Here is a 25,191-nt window from a genome sequence, read left to right as displayed (position 1 = left end):
AAAGCGTATGGTGATGATCACTCTCACTGGTAATGGTCGTCTGTCTCGGTCTCTCGCTCTCTCTCCCTCCATCTAGCTCCCCCCCATTCTCTCTCCTCCCTCTCTTTCTCCCTCGCTGGTTGAATGGGTATTATTTTATACAGTGTTGCTGTATAAAAGGGCGATTAGAAAAACAAAGGGAAAAGCTCAGTCACAGAGACACACACACTTTTCCCCAGCAGCCATCTGGGTCGACGGGCTGCACAAAAAGCAGAACGGAAAAGAAATTGTAATCAAACAATGGACCAATTAAATGAATTTGATGAATGGTTAAATGAGCTTGAAAAAATAAAGGAGCTTGAGAGAAATTGATAAATAAAAATGTATAAATTAGGACATTAGTGACCGCACTAATGTAAGATTGAATAAACGCATGCGTGAATTAATGGATAGATGAATGAGTTAATTAATAAAAATGAAATCATATATTTAGCATATTTATCAAATATATACATATTTTTATGGAGGTTGAAGGCTTGAACTGAAATGAATACAAAGCAGACAGGCTACAGAGATGACAATGTTTACATTGGTTGTTGCATATCGTATCACACAAAGTTAAACGTTACACATGCAAACATACTGTACTGGAGTCAGCTGTTTACTGAGGGTTAGGGTTAGGTCCTTTTTCTAATGTACAGTGTTAAAGAGAGCAATCGCCTCAAGACATGGGACATGAGCTGTTACCCAGGACAGTCCCTCATCAAGTCCACTGAAATACCGCAGCTATAATGTCAGAGACACGTTAATATAACGTTACCTGGACATTCATGTCAAAATGACAGTTAAGAAAAAAAACGACATTTAACTAAGTCAGTCCGTTAGGAAAACATAGCCACAACGTTGGAGGAACGTAATATCATAACATTACTGGGTCATTGCGATAGGAACAAGGAGCTACAATGTCAGACAAGTGTAACCTTATAAAGACGCGTGTTGCTGTCACATTCACTAAATAAGTTGCAGCACAGATCAACGTCGTTCCGCAACTTACACTTCTTCATGCTACATTTTCTGGTTGGGACTAATCAGACTTTCCCCCCGCAGCAAAACCTTTTAGCATTCAGACGTGTCTTTAATTGCGTTGGTTCTGGAAGCGCCATTAAGTAAAAAAGCTTCGAAATACATTTGTTAATGCGACTTAGTGATGCCCAGCAAATCAAAGACCATCAAGCAAATGAATGAGGCTTCCTTTGGGCGAACGGCGAGCACATTAAGACAAGAGCTTTCATAAACAAACACATATCTTTCAGAAGAGACGAGAGGGAGAGAGAGACTGAAAGGGAGACGCAGAAAGAGAGAGAGAGGGTAGAGAGAGAAAGCTAAATGTGTGAGCACACTAACAAACACCACGGGCTGTCAGTTCAGCGTGAGGGAGGCACAGTGTCATTCCATCACACTTACACACTCCAAACCAGACACACACACGTTCTTCTCTTCTCTCTTTGAAAAGTGCCGGCAGATGCTGCTTCAGTAGACGGCCGATCCTCCCATGAATAGAGCTAAGACTGACTAAAGAAGAGGGGGGTGAGGAGGGAGTGGAAGAAGCTGAAAAAGAGGAGAAGCAGAACATATAAAAAACGTCCTTGTTATTAAAAGCTTCCTGGCGAGGGCAGCGCTCCCATCTTTCAGGATTAGTTCAATTATTAACTGCACTGTCGCTTTTATCCGCTAGCGTGAGCACGACGCAAGTAGGACACACACATTGCACCGAGTGTACAACACCCCCACGCCTACACATATGTACAGTACTTGCGCATAATAATAGTCATAATAATGACGACATGAAGCCTCATCTAATATTATAGAGAACCTCAAACAATACATTATTACCATGGAGAGGGACGGAGGGAGAGATATGGTGAGAGTTGAGTTGACTTGGGAAAGAGAGAGGGTGAGTGGGGGGGAGAGAGAGAGAGAGAGAGAGAGAGAGAGAGAGAGAGAGAGAAAGGGAGAGAGAGGGCGTGGGTGGGGGGAGAAAGAGAGGGACAGAGAGGGTGTGGGCAGAAAGAGAGAGAGGGAGAGGGTGGGGCAGAAAGAGAGAGAGAGAGAGAGGGTTGGGGAGAAAGAGAGAGAGACAAGTGAAGTGGGGTGTGATTGTCTCGTCTGGTTTGATGAGAAAAATATACATATTTTTCCTCTCTCTCTTTCTCATTCTAAATCTCTCTCTTTTTCTCCTCTGCACAGTCAGGTCCAGATGGACAGTCAGGTCCAGATGGACAGTCAGGCCCAGATGGACAGTGAGGCCCAGATGGACAGTCAGGCCCAGATGGACAGTCAGGCCCAGATGGACAGTCAAGCCCAGATGGACAGTCAGGCCTAGATGGACAGTCAGGCCCAGATGGACAGTCAGGCCCAGATGGACAGTCAGGCCCAGGTGGACAGTCAGGCCTAGAGCTGTAGAGCAGCACGGTGTAACCTGAATGGGCCAAACCATCTGCCACGCAGGGGGAACTACAGACAGGGCCTCCTAACCTTACACTGTTGGAGTGTAATTGCCCCGGGATGGACCATTATGTTTTCACCTGTCAAGTGTTTCTCAGTCCTCTGGTAATAAAGGAGAAGAGATAAGGGAGAGAAGCCATTTGGGATGATTTGGGAGAGTTAACAGGTTTCAGAGCCTTATCTCTGGTTCCAGGTTCTGTGGAGCTGCAAATGCCCCTCTGCTCTCCATCTGCACACGGCTGAGACGAGCTAATGCAACAGATTACACAGGAAAATGCTGTCCTGAAGAACCTGGCCATGGAAAGATCCCACTGCACCATCATTGGACAGACCACTGTCGCTGGGTGTGTCTCTTTCTGGCATGATTAGACCAAAGATCTGCTTTGTACACCCAATACACACACACAGACACACACACACACACACACACACACACACACGCACACACGCACACACGCACACACACACACACACACACACACACACACGCTCATAAGTGACCACAGCGGACCTCAGTGCCTGACCATGGTCTGGTCATTCAACACCCAGAGTGGGCTAACCGCAGTAACGAGAGGATCGGAGTGACCGCGGAGTCGTGCTTATCGACTGTGGAGGGGGGCGTTTCCACTCTGAGGCGCTGGGGCATGCCAACGACCGTCCTCTGGGACCCCAGTCCAATTACAGGCCAAAATGAATCGGGAGACGACTGAGATTGTGCTGGGAGCGCGATGGCAAGAGGGGGGAGAAGGGAAAGAGTGGGGAGAGTGTCCACAGAGAGAGTAAAGACGGCCAGGGATATGAGGGGCGATGAGTCGCTCTCCGAATGAATGTGGCGGAGTGAAGCAGGACCCCCCCCCCCAGGGGGGAGAGGAGCGAGGGGTGAGAGAAGCTCCCCTCCTGGCCAGCGATCACATTATCGTCTCCCTGCAGCTGCCATTAGGCTACCAGGGGCTTCGGTAATTGCAGGGCGCAAGGGGACGTCTCCTCAGCTCTGGCCCCGATCACAGCACTCTCGTTGGGCTACGGGAGGTCACCAAGGGGCCTGGGTCCTGGAGGTGGATGGAGGAACGAGTGTCTGAGCATGATAGTGGATACCAGAAGAAGAGAGAGAGTTTAGCCACTTCATCGAATACTTTTGTCAGCTCAGACACTTGGCTATCTAAGAAGCAGATGAAATCAAATATGGAATATGGAAAAAAATTCAGGCAATATGTATTTTATCAGGAACGCTTCACGTCAAATGAATGCACAAGATATTCTGAGAGGTTTTAAGGATTTCCGATGAGATTGTAATAGGATCCGATGTCAGAGGGCTTTCATTTGAAATGTCATATTTGGATGATCCTGCAATGAAAGCCATTAGGCAGAAATGTGTTCGTCCATAAAAGAGCCCTTCTGTGTGTGTGTGATTGCGTTTAATAGCATTGCGTTACGTGTGTTCACGCTCGAGTCTCTCGGTAATGTTGCCTTCGACGGGATACCACCTCCGTCTGAGGAGGAATAATCTCAAACCAACTTCTTGTAACGTCTCTGTCAAATTACCATCATTTCTGTTTAGAGTACAGAGATATGCTGCTGTGACGTTGTCACAAAGTCTCTGCGATGTTTGGAGCTAATGGCTTGACTCCATTATCAGCAGATCGGAAGGAACTTGGGATAACAAGACACACACACACACACACACACGCACACACACACACACGGTCTTTCATGTCCTCCGGCATGTCTGTCACAGAGAAGAGTAGAACAGGAAACACGACCAGACAAAAGAGAAGGACACCGAACAGAATTTGTTGGAAGAAACACATTTCTCTAAAGATTGGTCGAGCCAACGATACATCTCTGCTGGGCTTTTAATACATACAGTCACTTCAACACCACATTAAGACTACTGCATCACCACAGCAACAGACTCTAGGATTATGTCAGAGAGAGCAACACGAGATGACCAACAATTCTGAACTATAAAAAGGTGTTTTGAGAGCCTGAGCTCAAGAAGACAAATATAGCAGAGGAATTAACCGTGTGAAATATGGACAGATACAACAGGGTGAGATTGTAGACCTCCGGCTAGAAGACGGCTGTGTTTGTGCGTCAGTCAATGTGTGTGTGTGTGTGTGTGTGTGTGTGTACTGACAATTTCTGCACTTTCACAGGAGGAGCCGGGCTCTGTTTCCTGTCATATGCCGGGAAACAACACACACACAAAGACAGACACAGCCAAAGCAAACTACAGTACGCAAGATACACCATTCCTGCAGGCCCAACCCTCCTCCAGTCAGAGTCATATGACTTTAATCAACAGTCAACTCCCAGATAACTCTGCCCCCCTCCATCTGCAGCTGTAAAAACAGTACCTCTCTCTCTCCCCTCCTCTATCATTCCCTTTCTTCCCTCTCTCCTTTACTCTGTCATTTTCTTTCTTTGTCTGCATTAGGTTCTCCTTCTCTTTCAGTGAAGCAACAATGAAAAGAGCGACAGTCAGGCAACATTCTTCTGCTCAAAGAGGCTTCGAACTAACATGAAAAAGCAAGCTGTAGAATGGGAAAAAAAAACAACCCACAGCATTCTGGTCCGCTGTAGTTCTTCCTATCTGTCCTCCCTACATCTCTCTTCATCTATTTATATTGCTCCCTATATTTCCTCTGCTCACACACAGCAGGCCTGTGGACTAGTGGACGTTACTGATTAAAGCCTGTCCTATATTTCCTCTGCTCACACACAGCAGGCCTGTGGACTAGTGAATGTTACTGATTAAAGCCTGTCCTATATTTCCTCTGCTCACACACAGCAGGCCTGTGGACTAGTGGACGTTACTGATTAAAGCCTGTCCTATATTTCCTCTGCTCACACACAGCAGGCCTGTGGACTAGTGGACGTTACTGATTAAAGCCTGTCCTATATTTCCTCTGCTCACACACAGCAGGCCTGTGGACTAGTGAACGTTACTGATTAAAGCCTGTCCTATATTTCCTCTGCTCACACACAGCAGGCCTGTGGACTAGTGAATGTTACTGATTAAAGCCTGTCCTATATTTCCTCTGCTCACACACAGCAGGCCTGTGGACTAGTGAACGTTACTGATTAAAGCCTGTCCTATATTTCCTCTGCTCACACACAGCAGGCCTGTGGACTAGTGAACGTTACTGATTAAAGCCTGTCCTATATTTCCTCTGCTCACACACAGCAGGCCTGTGGACTAGTGAACGTTACTGATTAAAGCCTGTCCTATATTTCCTCTGCTCACACACAGCAGGCCTGTGGACTAGTGAATGTTACTGATTAAAGCCTGTCCTATATTTCCTCTGCTCACACACAGTAGGCCTGTGGACTAGTGAACGTTACTGATTAAAGCCTGTCCTATATTTCCTCTGCTCACACACAGCAGGCCTGTGGACTAGTGAACGTTACTGATTAAAGCCTGTCCTATATTTCCTCTGCTCACACACAGCAGGCCTGTGGACTAGTGGACGTTACTGATTAAAGCCTGTCCTATATTTCCTCTGCTCACACACAGCAGGCCTGTGGACTAGTGAACGTTACTGATTAAAGCCTGTCCTATATTTCCTCTGCTCACACACAGCAGGCCTGTGGACTAGTGAATGTTACTGATTAAAGCCTGTCCTATATTTCCTCTGCTCACACACAGCAGGCCTGTGGACTAGTGAACGTTACTGATTAAAGCCTGTCCTATATTTCCTCTGCTCACACACAGCAGGCCTGTGGACTAGTGAACGTTACTGATTAAAGCCTGTCCTATATTTCCTCTGCTCACACACAGCAGGCCTGTGGACTAGTGGACGTTACTGATTAAAGCCTGTCCTATATTTCCTCTGCTCACACACAGCAGGCCTGTGGACTAGTGAACGTTACTGATTAAAGCCTGTCCTATATTTCCTCTGCTCACACACAGCAGGCCTGTGGACTAGTGAACGTTACTGATTAAAGCCTGTCCTATATTTCCTCTGCTCACACACAGCAGGCCTGTGGACTAGTGAATGTTACTGATTAAAGCCTGTCCTATATTTCCTCTGCTCACACACAGTAGGCCTGTGGACTAGTGAACGTTACTGATTAAAGCCTGTCCTATATTTCCTCTGCTCACACACAGCAGGCCTGTGGACTAGTGAACGTTACTGATTAAAGCCTGTCCTATATTTCCTCTGCTCACACACAGCAGGCCTGTGGACTAGTGGACGTTACTGATTAAAGCCTGTCCTATATTTCCTCTGCTCACACACAGCAGGCCTGTGGACTAGTGAACGTTACTGATTAAAGCCTGTCCTATATTTCCTCTGCTCACACACAGCAGGCCTGTGGACTAGTGAATGTTACTGATTAAAGCCTGTCCTATATTTCCTCTGCTCACACACAGCAGGCCTGTGGACTAGTGAACGTTACTGATTAAAGCCTGTCCTATATTTCCTCTGCTCACACACAGCAGGCCTGTGGACTAGTGAATGTTACTGATTAAAGCCTGTCCTATATTTCCTCTGCTCACACACAGCAGGCCTGTGGACTAGTGAACGTTACTGATTAAAGCCTGTCCTATATTTCCTCTGCTCACACACAGCAGGCCTGTGGACTAGTGAACGTTACTGATTAAAGCCTGTCCTATATTTCCTCTGCTCACACACAGCAGGCCTGTGGACTAGTGAATGTTACTGATTAAAGCCTGTCCTATATTTCCTCTGCTCACACACAGCAGGCCTGTGGACTAGTGAACGTTACTGATTAAAGCCTGTCCTATATTTCCTCTGCTCACACACAGCAGGCCTGTGGACTAGTGAACGTTACTGATTAAAGCCTGTCCTATATTTCCTCTGCTCACACACAGCAGGCCTGTGGACTAGTGAACGTTACTGATTAAAGCCTGTGTCCTATATTTCCTCTGCTCACACACAGCAGGCCTGTGGACTAGTGAACGTTACTGATTAAAGCCTGTGCTATATTTCCTCTGCTCACACACAGCAGGCTTGTGGACTAGTGAATGTTACTGATTAAAGCCTGTCCTATATTTCCTCTGCTCACACACAGCAGGCCTGTGGACTAGTGAACGTTACTGATTAAAGCCTGTGTCCTATATTTATTTTAGGTCTTCTCATTACCAGGCCTGTTCTGTTATACAGCCAGCTCCAAGCCACTACCCCCTCACTTCCAGTCCCACACACATACTACACTCCTACTACACTCCTACTGTACACCTATTAAACTCCTACTACAGACCTACTACAGACCTACTAGACTCCTATTATACTCATACTGTACACCTATCATACTCCTACTACAGACCTACTACACTCCCATTATACTCCTACTGTGCACATATTATACTCCTACTACAGACCTATTATACTCCCACTACAGACCTACTACAGACCTACTACACTCCTATTATACTCCTACTGTACACCTATTATACTCCTACTACAGACCTACTACACTCCTACTGTACACCTATTATACTCCTACTACAGATCTACTACAGACCAATTATACTCCAACTACAGACCTATTATACTCCTACTACAGACCAATTATACTCCTACTACAGACCAATTATACTCCTACTACAGACCTACTACACTCCTATTATACTCATACTGTACACCTATTATACTCCTACTACACTCCTACTGTACACCAATTATACTCCTACTACAGACCAATTATACTCCTACTACAGACCTATTATACTCCCACTACATACCTACTACAGACCTACTACACTCCTACTGTACACCTAATATACTCCTACTACAGACCTACTACAGACCTACTACACTCCTATTATACTCCTACTGTACATATATTATACTCCTACTACATACTTATTATACTCCAACTACAGACCTATGTACACCTATTATACTCCTACTACAAACCTACTACAGACCTACTACAGACCTACTACACCTCTACTGTACACCTATTATACTCCTACTACAAACCTACTACAGACCTACTACAGACCTACTACACTCCTATTATACTCCTACTGTACACCTATTATACTCCTGCTACAGACCTACTACACCTCTACTGTACACCTATTATACTCCTACTACAAACCTACTACAGACCTACTACACTCCAATTATACTCCTAATGTACAGCTATTATAGTCCTACTACAGACCTACTACACTCCTACTGTACACCTATTATACTCCTACTACAGACCTACTACACCTCTACTGTACACCTATTATACTCCTACTACAAACCTACTACAGACCTACTACACTCCAATTATACTCCTAATGTACAGCTATTATAGTCCTACTACAAACCTACTACAGACCTACTACACTCCTACTGTACAGCTATTATACTCCTACTACAGACCTGCTACACCTCTACTGTACACCTATTATACTCCTACTACAAAGCTACTACAGACCTACTACACTCCAATTATACTCCTAATGTACAGCTATTATAGTCCTACTACAAACCTACTACAGACCTACTACACTCCTACTGTACACATTTTTACATTTTTTATTTTACCTTTATTTAACTAGGCAAGTCAGTTAAGAACAAATTCTTATTTTCAATGAAGGCCTAAGAACAGTGGGTTAACTGCCTGTTCAGGGGCAGAACGACAGATTTGTACCTTGTCAGCTCAGGTATTTGAACTTGCAACCTTGCAACCTTCAGGTTACTAGCCCAACTATTATACTCCCACTACAGACCTACTATACTCCTACTACATACCTATTATACTCCTACCACAGACCTATTATACTCCTACCACAGACCTATTATACTCCTACTACAAACCTATTATACTCCTACTACAGACCTACTACAGACCTACTACACTCCTACTATACTATACTGTACATATATTATACCCCTACTACAAACCTACTACACTCATAATATACTCCTACTGTACACCTATTATACCCCTACTACAGACCTACTACAGACCTACAACACTCCTACTACTGTACACCTATTATACTCATACTACAAACCTACTACAGACCTACTACACTCCTACTGTACACCTATTATACTCATACTACAGACCTAATATACTCCTACTGTACACCCATTATACTCCTACTACAGACTTACTACAAACCTACTACACACCTACTGTACACCTATTATACTCCTACTACAGACCTACTACATACCTACTACACTCCTACTGTACACCTATTATACTCCTACTACAGACCTATTATACTCCTACTACAGACCTACTACATACCTACTACACTCCTACTGTACGCCTATTATACTCCTACAACAAACCTTCTACAGACGTATTATACTCATACTGTACACATACTACAGAACTATTATACTCCCACTACATACCGACTATACTCCTACTACAGACCTATTACACTCCTACTACAGACCTACTATACTCCTACTACAGACCTATTATACTCCTACTACAGACCTACTATACCCCCACTACAGACCAACGATACTCCCACCACCTACTTACTACAGACCTACTATACCCCTACTACAGACGTACTATACCCCTACTACAGACCTACTATACTCCTACTACATACTTACTACAGACCTACCATGCTCCTACTACAGACATATTATACTCCTACTACAGACCAACTATACTCCTACTACAGACCTATTATACTCCTACTACAGACCTATTATACTCCTACTACAGACCTACTATACAGACCTACTATACTTGTACTACATGCTTACTACAGACCTACTATACTCTTACTACAGACATATTATACTCGTACTACATACCTACCACGGACCTACTATACTTCCACTACATACTTACTACAGCGCTACTATACCCCTACTACAGACCTGCTATACCCCTACTACAGACCTAATATACTTCTACTACATACTTACTACAGACCTGCTATACTCCCACTGAAGACCTATTATACTCCTACTACGGATCCACTATGCTCCTACTACATTCATGCTACATACCTACTATACCCCTACTACAGACCTAATATACTCTTACTACATACTTACTACAGACCTGCTATCCTCATACTACAGACCTACTATACTCCTACTACGGATCCACTATGCTCCTACTACATTCATGCTACATACCTACTATGCCCCTACTACAGACCTAATATACTCCTACTACATACTTACTACAGACCTACTATACTCATACTACAGACCTACTATACTCCTATTACATAACTAATACACCCTACTAGAGACCTACTATACTCCTACTACAGGCCTACTATACCCCTACTACAGACCTACTATACTCCTACTACATACTTACTACAGACCTACTATACCCCTACTACAGACCTACTATACTCCTACTACATACTTACTACAGACCTACCGTGCTCCTACTACAGATGTATTATACTCCTACTACAGACCTACTATACCCCTACGACAGACCTACTATACCCCCACTACAGACCAACGATACTCCCACCACATACTTACTAGACCTACTATACCCCTACTACAGACGTACTATACCCCTACTACAGACCTACTATACTCCTACTACATACTTACTACAGACCTACCATGCTCCTACTACAGATGTATTATACTCCTACTACAGAACAACTATACTCCTACTACAGACCTATTATACTCCTACTACAGACCTATTATACTCCTACTACAGACCTACTATACAGACCTACTATACATGTACTACATGCTTACTACAGACCTACTATACTCTTACTGCAGACATATTATACTCGTACTACATACCTACCACGGACCTACTATACTTCCACTACATACTTACTACAGCGCTACTATACCCCTACTACAGACCTGCTATACCCCTACTACAGACCTAATATACTCCTACTACATACTTACTACAGACCTGCTATACTCCCACTGCAGACCTATTATACTCCTACTACGGATCCACTATGATCCTACTACATTCATGCTACATACCAACTATGCCCCTACTACAGACCTAATATACTCCTACTACATACTTACTACAGACCTACTATACTCATACTACAGACCTACTATACTCCTACTACGGATCCACTATGATCCTACTACATTCATGCTACATACCTACTATGCCCCTACTACAGACCTAATATACTCCTACTACATACTTACTACAGACCTACTATACTCATACTACAGACCTACTATACTCCTACTACGGATCCACTATGATCCTACTACATTCATGTTACATACCTACTATGCCCCTACTACAGGCCTACTATACTCCTACTACAGACATACTATACTCCTACTACAGACCTGCTATACTCCTACTACAGACCTACTATACTCCTGCTACGGACCTACTATACAGGCCTACTATACTTGTACTACATGCTTACTACAGACCTACTATACCCCTACTACAGACCTACTATACTCCTACTACAGACCTACTATACACCTACTACAGACCTACTATATACCTACTACAAACCTAATATACTCCTACTACAGACCAACTATACTCCTACTGCAGTCCTACTATACTCCTACTACAGACCTACTATACTCCTACTACAGACCTATTATACTCGTACTACATACCTACCACGGACTTCCTATACTTCCACGTCATACTTACTACAGTGCTACTATACCTCTACTACAGACCTGCTATACCCCTACTACAGACCTACTATACTCCTACTACATAGTTACTACAGACCTGCTATACTCCTACTACGGACCCACTATGCTCCTACTACATTCTTGCTATACTCCTACTACAGACCTATTATACTCCTACTACAGACATATTATACTCCTACTACACTCCTACTACATACTTGCTGCAGACCTAATATACTCCTACTACGTACCCACTATGCTCCTACTACATTCTTTCTACATACCTACTCTACCCCTACTACAGACCTAATATACTCCTACTACATACTTACTACAGACCTACTATACTCATACTACATACCTACTATACTCCTACTGTAGGCCTACTACTACTACAGACCTACTATACTCCTACTACAGACCTACCTATTCGATGATAAATTAACAGGCATCGCATTGATTATATGAAACGCAGGACAAGCTAGTTAACCTAGTAATATCATAAACCATGTGTAGTTAACTAGTGATTATGTGAAGATTGATTGTTTTTTATAAGATAAGTTTAATGCTAGTTAGCAACTTACCTACTACAGACCTACTATAGGGATCCTAGAGAACTATTACAGACCTATTACACACCTACTACAGACCTACTACGGACCTACTACGGACCTACTATATCCCTACTACAGACCTACTATACTGCTACTACAGACCTACTATACTCCTACTACAGACCTGCTATACACCCGCTACAGACCTGCTACAGACCTACTATACTCCTACTACAGACCTACTATGCTCCTACTACAGACCTAGTACAGACCTGCTACGGGCCTACTACAGACCTACTACAGGGCTACTAGAGAACTATTACAGACCTATTACACACCTACTACAGACCTACTACGGACCTACTACGGACCCACTACAGACCTACTATACCCCTACCACAGACCTACTATACTGCTACTACAGACCCACTACAGACCTACTATACTTCTACAACACACCTACTACAGACCTGCTACAGACGTACTATACTCCCGCTACAGACCTGCTACAGACCTACTATGCTCCTACTACAGACCTGCTACGGGCCTACTACAGACCTACTATACTCCTACTACAGACCTACTACAGGGCTACTAGAGAACTATTACAGACCTATTACACACCTACTACAGAACTAATATACTCCTACTACAGACCTACTACAGGACTACTGGAGAACTATTACAGAGCGACTACAGACCTACTATACTCCTACTACAGACCTACTACAGGACTACTGGAGAGCTATTACAGAGCGACTACAGACCTACTATACTCCTACTACAGACCTACTACAGGGCTACTGGAGAACTATTACAGACCTACTACAGACCCAATATACTCCTACTACAGACCTACTACAGGGCTACTGGAGAACTATTACAGACCTACTACAGACCTAATATACTCCTACTACAGACCTACTACAGGGCTACTGGAGAACTATTACTGAGCTACTACAGACCTACTACAGACCTACTATAATCCCTACTACAGACCTACTACAGACCTACTACAGGACTACTGGATAACTATTACAGAGCTACTACAGGGCTACTAGAGAACTATTACAGACCTATTACACACCTACTACAGACCTACTACAGACCTACTACAGGGCTACTAGAGAACTATTACACACCTATTACACACCTACTACAGATCTACTACAGGGCTACTAGAGAACTATTACAGACCTATTACACACCTACTACAGACCTACTACAGACATACTACAGGGCTACTAGAGAACTATTACAGACCTATTACACACCTACTACAGACCTACTACAGGCTACTAGAGAACTATTACAGACCTATTACACACCTACTACAGACCTACTACAGGGATACTAGAGAACTATTACAGACCTATTACACACCTACTACAGGGCTACTACAGATCTACTACAGGGCTACTACAGGGCTACTACAGAGCTACTACAGGGCTACTACAGGGCTACTACAGATCTACTACAGGGCTACTACAGGGCTACTACAGAGCTACTACAGGGCTACTACAGGGCTACTACAGGGCTACTACAGATCTACTACAGGGCTACTACAGGGCTACTACAGACCTACTACAGACCTACTACAGGGCTGCAGGCCAGAGAGAGAGGAGGATAGAGAGAGAGAGAGGAGAGAAAGAAAAGGTAAGGAAAAGATGAGACATGAGACAGGGGGAGAAAGAAAGAGGAAATAAGAGAAAGAGGGTGACAGAGAGAGAGGGAGAGAGATAGGGAGAGATACAGTAGGATTACAGTAGAGAGATAGTGGAGATATAGAGATACCGTAGAGAGATGGTGGAGAGATAGATACAGTAGAGCGATAGTGGAGAGATAGATACAGTAGAGAGATAGTGGAGAGATAGATACAGTAGAGAGATAGTGGAGCAATAGAGTGAGGTCCCTGCTCTGCTGCTCTCTGCTGCCCCTGGGGTATGGAAGGCTCACGCTGGGTGTTACTATGCAGACGGTGACGCTGGAGCATAACAAAAGGGAAAACAGAGTGAGGGATAGAAGAGAGAGAACTGGAGAAAAAAGAGAAAGAACAGCGGGAGGTTGAGGCAGTTTGGCCAAGCTGACTGTCAGTGTGTGTTCTGCTGTATCATCTCTTCCTGGTGGTTCTGACATGGTGACCTATTGGATCACGCCTTAAGCAGTCATCTTTATTACCATTGGTCAGTTTTCTCTACCAGGTTACTGCCCATCTCCAGAGCATTCCCAAAACTCATTATTCACAAACAGGCTAAGAGATCACACGTTTCCCCCCCCAATGGGCAGAGAGCCAATGTTTTTCTTTCCTTCACTGACTATCCCCCTCTCCTCCCATCCCTCTCTTCCCTCTGACCACCACTAAGCTTTCAGCTTCAGTTTCAAGCAAAGCTGTTTATTTATTCAGACAATATCTCTTTTTCCCCTCTTTTCCTGCTCTCGTTCTCTTGTAGAGGATCGCTGAGAAAAGGAGGAGAGAGAAAGCATTGGAAGGAGAGAAATAGAGTCGGAAAGAGGACGATGTACTGAAACGAGAAAGAAGGAAAGACAGAAACAGACAGACAGACAGACAGACAGACAGACAGACAGACAGACAGACAGACAGAGAGACAGAGAGAGAGATAGACAGAGAGAGAGAGAGAGAGAGAGAGAGAGAGAGCGAGAGAGAGAGACAGAGGCAGAGAGGAGAGAGAGACAGAGAGGAGAGAGAGAGAGAGAGAGAGAGAGTGCGAGAGAGAGAGAGGAGAGAGAGAGAGAGAGAGAGAGAGAGAGAGAGAGAGAGAGAGAGTGAGTGAGAGAGAGAGAGCGAGAGAGAGCCCTCCCTGGTTTCCCAGCCGTTCTAAGCCCTACTCATAAACCCTACAGATGATTTCAGCCCAGAGGAGGCTGTGAGACTAGTGTACCCAGGGAAACACACACATACATAGGGGGGGCTAAACCTGAATTATGGCAGAAGCTTTACAGTGTATAAACACACCCTAATGTCTCTGAGACTAAGACTAAAACAAAGCAACAGCAAAGCTCGGCAGTAAAACAGAGCCAGGATTAAACAGTGTGTGTGTGTGTGTGTGTGTGTGTGTGTGTGTGTGTGTGTGTGTGTGTGTGTGTGTGTGTGTGTGTGTGTGTGTGTGTGTTTTAAGTAGTCGACTGACTAGACACCCAGGGCTGACGACGGATGACTAAGCTCATCTACTATAGTGCCACCAGAGATGGCTTCTATAGCAGCCACATGCTACAACACTCAGTCAGTCAAAGCCCTGGGATATGGCACAGAGAGAGGGGTCCTGACATGGCTGTGGGGTGTGAGAATGTGTGTGCCACTGCATAAAAAGAGAGGGATGCGGGAATGTATCAAACAGAGCACGTCCCTGAAACGTGTGTCGGATAACATCCCCCAAAAAATACAACATCTGATAACAGCCACAAACAGCCATATACAGGGGAACATGCTGCCTTAAAAGCCTCGGTGGTTCTGCCTCATGCATTTGTCAGCGTGGTGTGTGTGTTTCTTATTCTGTCACAGTTCAGTGTTGCACACCGCACACAGAGAGAGACATGCATGAGACAGCGCCACGGAGGCTTTTAAGCCAGCATGTTTCCCTGGTATATGGCTGACACACAGAGTTGAACCTCTCAGTGGAAGGGAGGGAGAACACATCACAGTCACCACAACACGGATATAGCATGTCTTATACACACTGATCTGTCTATGGGAAGAGACAAATAGGTGGGAAATGGTAAATGACATGGTAATATTATTACTAACACTATCCTACTATGATTGATTATGTTTCAGTTTAGGCCTGTTCAGTGTAACCCTTCTCCTCAAATGTTGGGCTTGTAGGAAAAGTCTTCATATGAGAATTGCACCATAGGGATAGGCCTCTCTGAGAGCTGTTGGACTATTCAAGGACATTTGGGTTGAAGCATTAGGTTGCTAAGAGGAGGACAAACTGATTGGCTTTCATGGAGGACTGGCTTGAATTTGTAGGATGACCACACAATATATTTTCCTTATGAGCTAAAGCTATTGGTTTTCAACTCAAAGATGTGTGTGTGCGTGCTACCCGAGCAAAATTGATAAAAGGTTGTGGCAGTAGCAGGAACAGCGGCATCTAGTGAGCAAAACCTATTACTTTCACACTCATTTATAGTAAATAATGCAAGCGACTTCAATGGCTAATTTGTCTGAACAGGGAAATTAGATTCACAGGGAATACATCACATAGGATGAAGAAGCAATAATTTAAGCAGCAGCTCCATATCATGGTTGCCATGGCGCTGTGAGGAAGCCTAGGCATCGAGCTCTGTAAATATTCTGCATAAATAAAAAAAGTATGTGTTTTTCCCCCATTTTTTTATTGCATATATCTGGTGTTTTTGAGATTTGCAAATGTTTTTGTTTTGGCTAGCTGGCTGGATAATGTTTTTGTTTTGGCTAGCTGGCTGGATAATGTTTTTGTTTTGGCTAGCTGGCTGGATAATGTTTTTGTTTTGGCTAGCTGGCTGGATAATGTTTTTGTTTTGGCTAGCTGGCTGGATAATGTTTTTGTTTTGGCTAGCTGGCTGGATAATGTTTTTGTTTTGGCTAGCTGGCTGGATAATGTTTTTGTTTTGGCTAGCTGTCTGGATAATGTTTTTGTTTTGGCTAGCTGGCTGGATAATGTTTTTGTTTTGGCTAGCTGGCTGGATAATGTTTTTGTTTTGGCTAGCTGGCTGGATAATGTTTTTGTTTTGGCTAGCTGGCTGGATAATGTTTTTGTTTAGAAAATGCATCTGAGGGCCTCCCGGGTGGTCTAGCACAGCAGTGCTAGAGACAGTACAGACCAGGGTTTGATCCCAGGCTGTGCCACAGCCGGCCATGACTGGGAAACCCATAAGGCGGCGCACAATTGGCCATGGCGTTGTCCGGGTTAGGGTTTGGCCATTCTTGTCCCATCGCGCTCTAGCGACTCCTTGTGGCGGGTCGGGTGCATGCACGCTAATTTCAGTTGCCAGTCGTACGGTGTTTCCTCCGACACATTGGTGCGGTTGGATTCTGGGCTAAGCGAGCAGTGTGTTAAGAAGTGCGGTTTGGCAAGGTCGTGTTTCAGAGGATGCGTGGCTATCGACTTTCGCCTCTCCCGAGTCCGTACGGGAGTTGCAGCAATGGGACAAGACTGTAACTACCAATTAGATATCCCGAAAAAGGGGTAAAAAATATACACATAAATTGAATAGAAAAATAAATGTCTGTTTCACCTGGCTGCCAGTTCCAGATCCTTTGAGAGCTTGATTTCAGGATTGGCCTGAAAGTGTGAGAGGAATGGGAGAGGAATACAGCCGAGACAGAGAGCTTGATTTCAGGACTGGCCTGAAAGTGGGAGAGGAATGGGAGAGGAATACAGCCGAGACAGAGAGCTTGATTTCAGGACTGGCCTGAAAGTGGGAGAGGAATGGGAGAGGAATACAGCCGAGACAGAGAGCTTGATTTCAGGACTGGCCTGAAAGTGGGAGAGGAATGGGAGAGGAATACAGCCGAGACAGAGAGCTTGTGGTGAGGATGACTGGCTACTATTCTGAACTTTGTGTGGTGAGCTTTCTGGTGAGCAGCGCTACACAGATTGGAAGAAGAGAAGTCCAGTAGCTCAGGCTGGTCCCCAGACTTGCCCTCTACAAGATCACCAGCAGACTCCATCACCATCATCTAGCATCCTCAGACCAGCTCCCTCCCTCAAGCCATGAACCAACCCTCTTCGTCTCCAGAGAGAAGACTTGGCCCCGATTGGTTGACCTGTCATGACACTGTATATTGCGTGTTGTTTTGTTGCTGTTGAAGTGCTTTGAGATTCTATAGAAGTTTAATAAATGATTAATATTGTTATTATAATACCACCTCTTAGACAGATAACTGATACTGGAATTTGACTTACTCAATGGTAGGAAGAAGTTTGAACTAAATCAGATGTTGGGTACTATATTTTTGAATAGAATGTGAATCCTATACATTAAAGTGGCCAAATTGGGTGCAATCGATTTGCCTATTTTTAAAATTACATTTGAACAAAAGAATGTTGCAAGAATGTTAATCTTCTGTTTCTAACTACAGAAACAATTTCAGAACAATCTGAGATGATGGGTGTCATGCCCCTCCCCCTTTTCTCTCCTGTTCGCATTCTCTCTCTCAGTCTCTCCCTCTCCCTCCTTTGTCTCTCTCGGTTTTATCCAGCTCGCTGAGCTAAAATATGTAATTATCTTCAACTGATTTCGGGGGTTTGACGTGGAAGAATTCATCCCCCTCTCCCGCACTCCCCCTCTCCCGCACCCCCCCTCTCCCCCTCCCCCCGCATCCCCCTCTCTCCGCACCCCCATCTCCCCGCACCCCCCCTCTCCCAGCACTCCCCCTCTCCCCGCACCCCCCTCTCCCCGCACTCCCCTCTCCCCGCACCCCCATCTCCCCGCACCCCCCTCTCCCCGCACCCCCCTCTCCCCGCACCCCAACGTCTGAGCCATTCACACAGAAACACTGAACGCTGTATTGTTCCCATCATTGCCGTGGCACAATATCCCCCGCCCCCGCTCCCGGGTTACAATGCTTTGATTGACAGGGGTCCAGCTGAAGAGTGAATCGCCGTGGTGACCGGAGTCCATCACAGACGAGCAGGCCAACCGACCTCTCCCCCCTGCTCTCTCTCCGTCTACCACCCTGCCTGGTTTGCTCTTCACCTCTTTCCTTTCTAACACCACGGGTCAGAGTAGCTTCATCACTCTCTCAATTCATCACTTTCACTTTAACAACCCTGTCGGTCATTGCATTGCCCAGGCTTACGGTCAATGTTTTGTTTCAGAGAGGCTCTCTTAAAACACTGAGAATAATGCTGAGCATATAATGTCCACTTCCACACCAGAACCACTAGATCCAGGGTAGGGGCCTCACCCCCCGTCTCTACCCAGCCTGGTGTCACACTCACACTGGCCACACAATGCACATCCATTGGGGTGCAGATGAAAAGCCAGGACCACAGCTGTCCCTTGCCACTGTTCAACCGCAAAGGGTGGATTTAGACTCCGTGTGTGTGATCCTATGACCTGCAGGGGTTAGCAGGCTACGGACACACACACACACACACACACTACAGATTTAATCCGCATCAGACAGACACTGTCCTCAGTAATTAGGTAGATAGATTTGTGTCTCGGGGATAAAGCCACACTGAGTCAGATCCACATTTAACTGGATTAATTAAAACTAACACTGGGTCAAATGCTCAATGACCCCCCCCCCCCCCCACCCCAATACCCTCCGCCCTCCCAATCCTCCCATCCCCGCCCTCCCAATCCTCCAACCCCTCCTACTCCTTCATCTATACTCAAATCCCCTAGTGACAAAGTCACTCCACATACACTTCCGTTTCCAGACTGGGGCACTTGTGTGGTCGACAGATCATACATTATTTACATGATTGGCCACAGGTGAAAAGAGCCTATGGCTTATCGATGCTGTTATTGTCTGCACACCCAAATGGCACCCTATTCTCAATATAGTGCACTATTTGTGACCAGGGTCCAAAGGGCTCACTGTGTGATTGAATGAACATCCGTTTATGATTTATCATGTCTGAATAATCCAGACCTGACCTATTCTGAACTGCTATTCAGAATAGGAGAGGCTGACTAGGAGAGCAACAGACAGGCTTTGTTACACCCCACAACAACACTTTGTTACACCCCACAACAACCACAACAACACTTTGTTACACCCCACAACAACCACAACAACACTTTGTTACACCGCACAACAACACTTTGTTACACCCCACAACAACACTTTGTTACACCCCACAACAACACTTTGTTACACAGATAAACTGAGCTTTGTGTGTACGTGCGTATGCATGCATGTATGTATGCACGGACATACGTGCATATACGGGATATTTTTGTCTGGGTGCGATCATGTGTGTGTGTGTGTGTGTGTGTGTTCATGTGTGTGTGTGTGTGTGTGTGTGTGTGTGTTCATGTGTGTGTGTGTGTGTGTTCATGTGTGTGTGTGTGTTCATGTGTGTGTGTTCATGTGTGTGTGTTCATGTGTGTGTGTTCGTGATAACTGTATGATAGTCAGATGGAGCTGGTGAAAGGCTGCAGCAGCCACACCCTGGAGTTGATCAGATAAGGATGAAGTAAGCTGAGGTCCAGGGGACCAGAGGACCGGGGGACCAGAGGACCGGGGTACCAGAGGACCGGGGGACCAGAGGACCAGGGGACCAGAGGACCAGAGGACCAGAGGACCCAGAGGAGCAGAGGACCAGAGGACCAGGGGACCAGAGGACCCAGAGGACCAGAGGACCAGAGGACCAGGGGACCAGGGGACCAGAGGACCAGGGGACCAGAGGACCAGAGGACCCAGAGGACCAGGGGACCAGAGGACCCAGAGGAGCAGAGGACCAGAGGACCAGGGGACCAGAGGACCCAGAGGAGCAGAGGACCAGAGGACCAGGGGACCAGGGGACCAGAGGACAAGAGGACCAGAGGATCAGGGGACCAGAGGAGCAGAGGACCAGAGGACCAGAGGACCAGAGGAGGGTGCAGATGGTTCATATCCATCTGGAGCAGAGAACCTTAGAAATAATACTCTGTTTCGGTTGAAATCGGCACATTCAGTACACGTTGGTTTTCTAACAGTCTTCATATCAAAATGTTATTATCCTTCAGCACCACTCACCTCCACACAACCTCCCCTATCGGTCACACATCAGATACATCATATCAAACCGACTTCATTAGATGTATTTCCTATTAGATCTTCAGGAATGTGTCCTCTGACAACAGCAAATGAACCCACGTTCCGTACAGTGCAGTGGGCATGATGGACGGTCATATGCTGAATACTCCGGAATGAGAGCAAAATGATATAAATGCGAGACCACATAATCATCTCAACAAACTATACCAGAAGCTACAGTGTACACAACATCCAAGATAATACAGTTTACACAACATCCAAGATAATACAGTTTACACAACATCCAAGATAATACAGTGTACACAACATTCAAGATAATACAGTGTACACAACATCCAAGATAATACAGTGTACACAACATCCAAGATAATACAGTGTACACAACATCCAAGAAAAAACTGTGTACACCACATCCAAGATAATACAGTGTACACCACATCCAAGATAATACAGTGTACACCACATCCAAGATAATACAGTGTACACCACATCCAAGATAATACAGTGTACACCACATCCAAGATAACAGAGAGATTGTACTTCTTCGGTCCTGCATATTATCCAACCCCACAATAACACCATGCACAAAATATACCACGCTACAGGGATTGCTGCTAATTGTATGTGACAGAGGTGGTTGGGACTGTCGGTGTCTTAATGGTGTGTGTGTGTGTGTGTGTGTGTGTGTGTGTGTGTGTGTGTGTGTGTGTGTATGTGTGTATCTGTCGGAGGTGATCCTCATTAGGGAGATGCGGCTGTGCCTCGGAGAAGAAGCACAGAGTTGCTTCATTATAATACACTAAGCTAACGGTGAAAGAGAAAAGAGACAGAACGAGAGAGAAAAAGAGAAGGGGGAGATAGAAGAGGATGTGTGTGTGTGGAGGGCCAGCCCTAAGCTGGTCTTTATTAAGATGCTCAGTCTTGAGAGAGGGACAGCTGCTCCTGCAGCTAATCTAAAGCAGCAGAGGTTTAATAAAGACAGAGACAAATACCCCTCCATCACTCCCCTCCTCATCCTCCCCCACTCATCTCTCATCCTGTCCTTCAACAACAGATTACATCCCTCAATGGTCGGGGCCCGCCCTCCGCTTACCAGCGCAGTGTGTGTGTGTATGTCCACTTAGAAAAGAGAGACTATTTCATTCACACATGCAAAAGTTGACTGAAAAGGCCAAGAATTCCTTTCCCCGATATACTCATCAGAGGTACCAACTGCCAATATTACGAAGATTCTCTATCACCCAGAGGGGCGTCCTGGTTAACCAAACAGATCAGTGGAATAGGAAAGACAGGAAATAGCCTCCGTAGAGAAACAGTGGGTCATCCTCCCCATCTTCACCTTTTAATGTGAGTGTGTACGGGTCAGTGCCACAAGCCATTTCATGCCCCAGGCTCCATGGGGCCATCACTATAAGGCTAGACTGACATCATTCCGTCTTCACCGGCACAGTCACAGCAGCAATAAGCATGTTCTTTAGGGTTCCTGTGATAAAAAAAATATATATATTCCTGATTTATTGATGAGGAATTTCTAGTAAGGAATAAGGGATATTTAAATAGGGAATGATAAAAAGCAGCATTAAAAGAGGACTTTTTAAGCTCTGCATGAGATATCTGGAGCCTTGTGCTCCATCGTCACTGTGGCTTCTCAAACTGAAAATAGAATTTCAGAATCAGAACTAGACCATCTCTGCTGATGAGGAGTCCGTCGAGGGAATTATCATGACTTATTTAGTATCAAAAGTCTTCAATATTCAAATTCCAGCATTTAAAATGCACAAATGCCGACTAAAATGTCAAATGACAGTGAATGCATTAATACACATTTTGCAGGTGTAGGCTATTAGATGGTAACATGAAGTGTTAGGGTAGAGTGTTGGTGTAGCCCAGAGCCATATATATTGGTGTAACCTATAGTGTTGTAGCTGTAAGACAGTCCTGGAGGAGGGAAACAGAGAGGAACTGGACAGAGGACCACAGGTACAGGCATAGCTGTGGGAAGTAGTTTGGGGGTGTGGCTAATACAGGACTTTTAAAGCCCCAGTGCACTACTTTTGTGGAAAAATATATTTTTATTCTGATTTTTCAGGTGGTGCTGTAGCACCTTCAGCACCCTTACTTCCAGCGGCTCTGAGCGCGGGTAGGTTATTTTCTCAGCTAGCGTCACAGCATTCTTTCAGGAAATGACCTTGCTGAGCACTATAATGAAAGTAGGCTACACATTGCTCTGAAAATGGGATGTGAAAACTTTAAGCAATAAAAGTGTATTCCTTCAGGAGGTGCAGAGACGGAGCAGAGTAACGCATCTTCCTTTGGTAAGCTAAACATGTTGTGTTAAAAAAAAAAGGAATGTTTTAGGCTAAACTGTATGTGACAGTTTTTCATTAACAAAAGAGAGCTACGTGAAGGGGATATAAACTTGCAATAAATGTTCCCTCAATGCTTAATTTGCAATAAATACGTAGCCATTGTGACTCCAGGGCGTTGTGAAAACGCAGCTCTCAAAGACAATAGTCTAGGCTACCGGTCGGTGAGGGTGATGATGGTGCCCAGAGTCTACGGTATCGGCAACTGTAAATTGTTGAGGAACTTTGTGGTCCACGGTGCGAGAGGGAAGATCACCAAGGGTTAATAAGATGAAGGGCTGATGAGCAGCTTGCATGCGTCAGACACGACAGCAGAGGGGGAGAAAAGAGAAATCCAAAAGTCTACAGTACATTGTTATCAACAGAGGACCCGACATCGCCCCATTTAAAACTGCCCAGGGCGCAGTATTGCTGCTGTACTGTAGGTAGCATTGTTAATTTACCTGTAGACTTCCAGTCATTGTTAACATTGGCACGCAAAACTACCGCTAACTTCCTCTATTGGCATACTGCATGCAGAGGCATACAGATAGTATTCACGAGTTTGACTCTGGATAAGTGTAAAAGGGGCTAAATACCAGAATATCGCAGTATCTCTTTAAGACAAAGTAATGCAAGTGGGTACGTCCGCGGAATAAGTCGCTACATCCATTCACCAGCGATAACCCTTTGCCCCCCGCGTCGCACCCAGCACCGCACGTAGGGTATCTCAACAATTCACTCCTATAATTTCTGCTGGCGAGCTAGAAACCGGGACTTGGACTTACCTTAACACGTTCCAGTTTTTCAGTGGGTCCAGGTCTGAAATGATAGAAACCATTGTTGACTAGCTAGCAGCACGGGGCGCGATAGCTGAACAAAAGCGGCGAGAGCTGTACTCCGTCTGCAAATGACAGTAGCGCTAGGATGCAACTCGTCCTACTTCTTGGTTGTGTGATAAGCGCTGTCATAGCTCTCTCCCTCCGCCCCCTGCTGAAAGCCTGCGCTCTGCCGCTACACACAGCGACCGATTTCTCCACCTCTCCAGCCATCCCCAAAGCCTCATAAAACAATATTAGGATCCTATACAGAACACATTAGTGACTATTTATTCAAGAGCACTTTTCATCCAAAGCACCGGAAATTGTGTCTTTACAATAATCACCTAGGCTATAACTTATTTATTAGATTTGCTCAGAAATAACATGGCATATGCACACATCACATCCTGTTATTTTTTAAATAAGCCAGGTTCACTTTGCCTAATGATTATCGACAGGGATACAATTATATCACACAAATTGTTATTTAATGTGTCCTATTTCAATTGGTAGCTGTGGTAGACTTGCCTGCATCATCTGTCCTGCTAGACTTGATTTACATTCAAATCAATGTGCTAATTCATGCCATACAGAATGAAATCTGGGAAAAAAATCTTATCCTCAACGCACAAATTATAGGCCTAACATAACATTGGCTATGAACAGATAAGAAATTCCATGAATTGTTATTAC

At 45.0% G+C, this 25,191-nt stretch overlaps 1 protein-coding gene across 1 annotated transcript in view; it reads right to left on the bottom strand.

Moving 5' to 3' along the window:
* Positions 1 to 24,641, bottom strand: part of LOC110490359 (CUGBP Elav-like family member 2) — a 247,022-nt gene extending 222,381 nt beyond the window's left edge. The window contains exon 1 of the mRNA XM_036944699.1: positions 24,466 to 24,641. Within this exon, the coding sequence (XP_036800594.1) occupies positions 24,466 to 24,518 (53 nt within the window). The 5' untranslated portion in view covers positions 24,519 to 24,641. The remainder of the gene's footprint in view (positions 1 to 24,465) is intronic.
* Between the last annotated feature and the right edge of the window lie 550 nt (positions 24,642 to 25,191).

The sequence above is a fragment of the Oncorhynchus mykiss genome, chromosome 15 (genome assembly GCF_013265735.2).
Source record: "Oncorhynchus mykiss isolate Arlee chromosome 15, USDA_OmykA_1.1, whole genome shotgun sequence".
NCBI classification, from domain to species: Eukaryota; Metazoa; Chordata; class Actinopteri; order Salmoniformes; family Salmonidae; genus Oncorhynchus; species Oncorhynchus mykiss.
The sequence above is the reverse complement of the archived record's forward strand: the minus strand, read 5'-3'. Positions and strand labels throughout refer to the sequence as shown.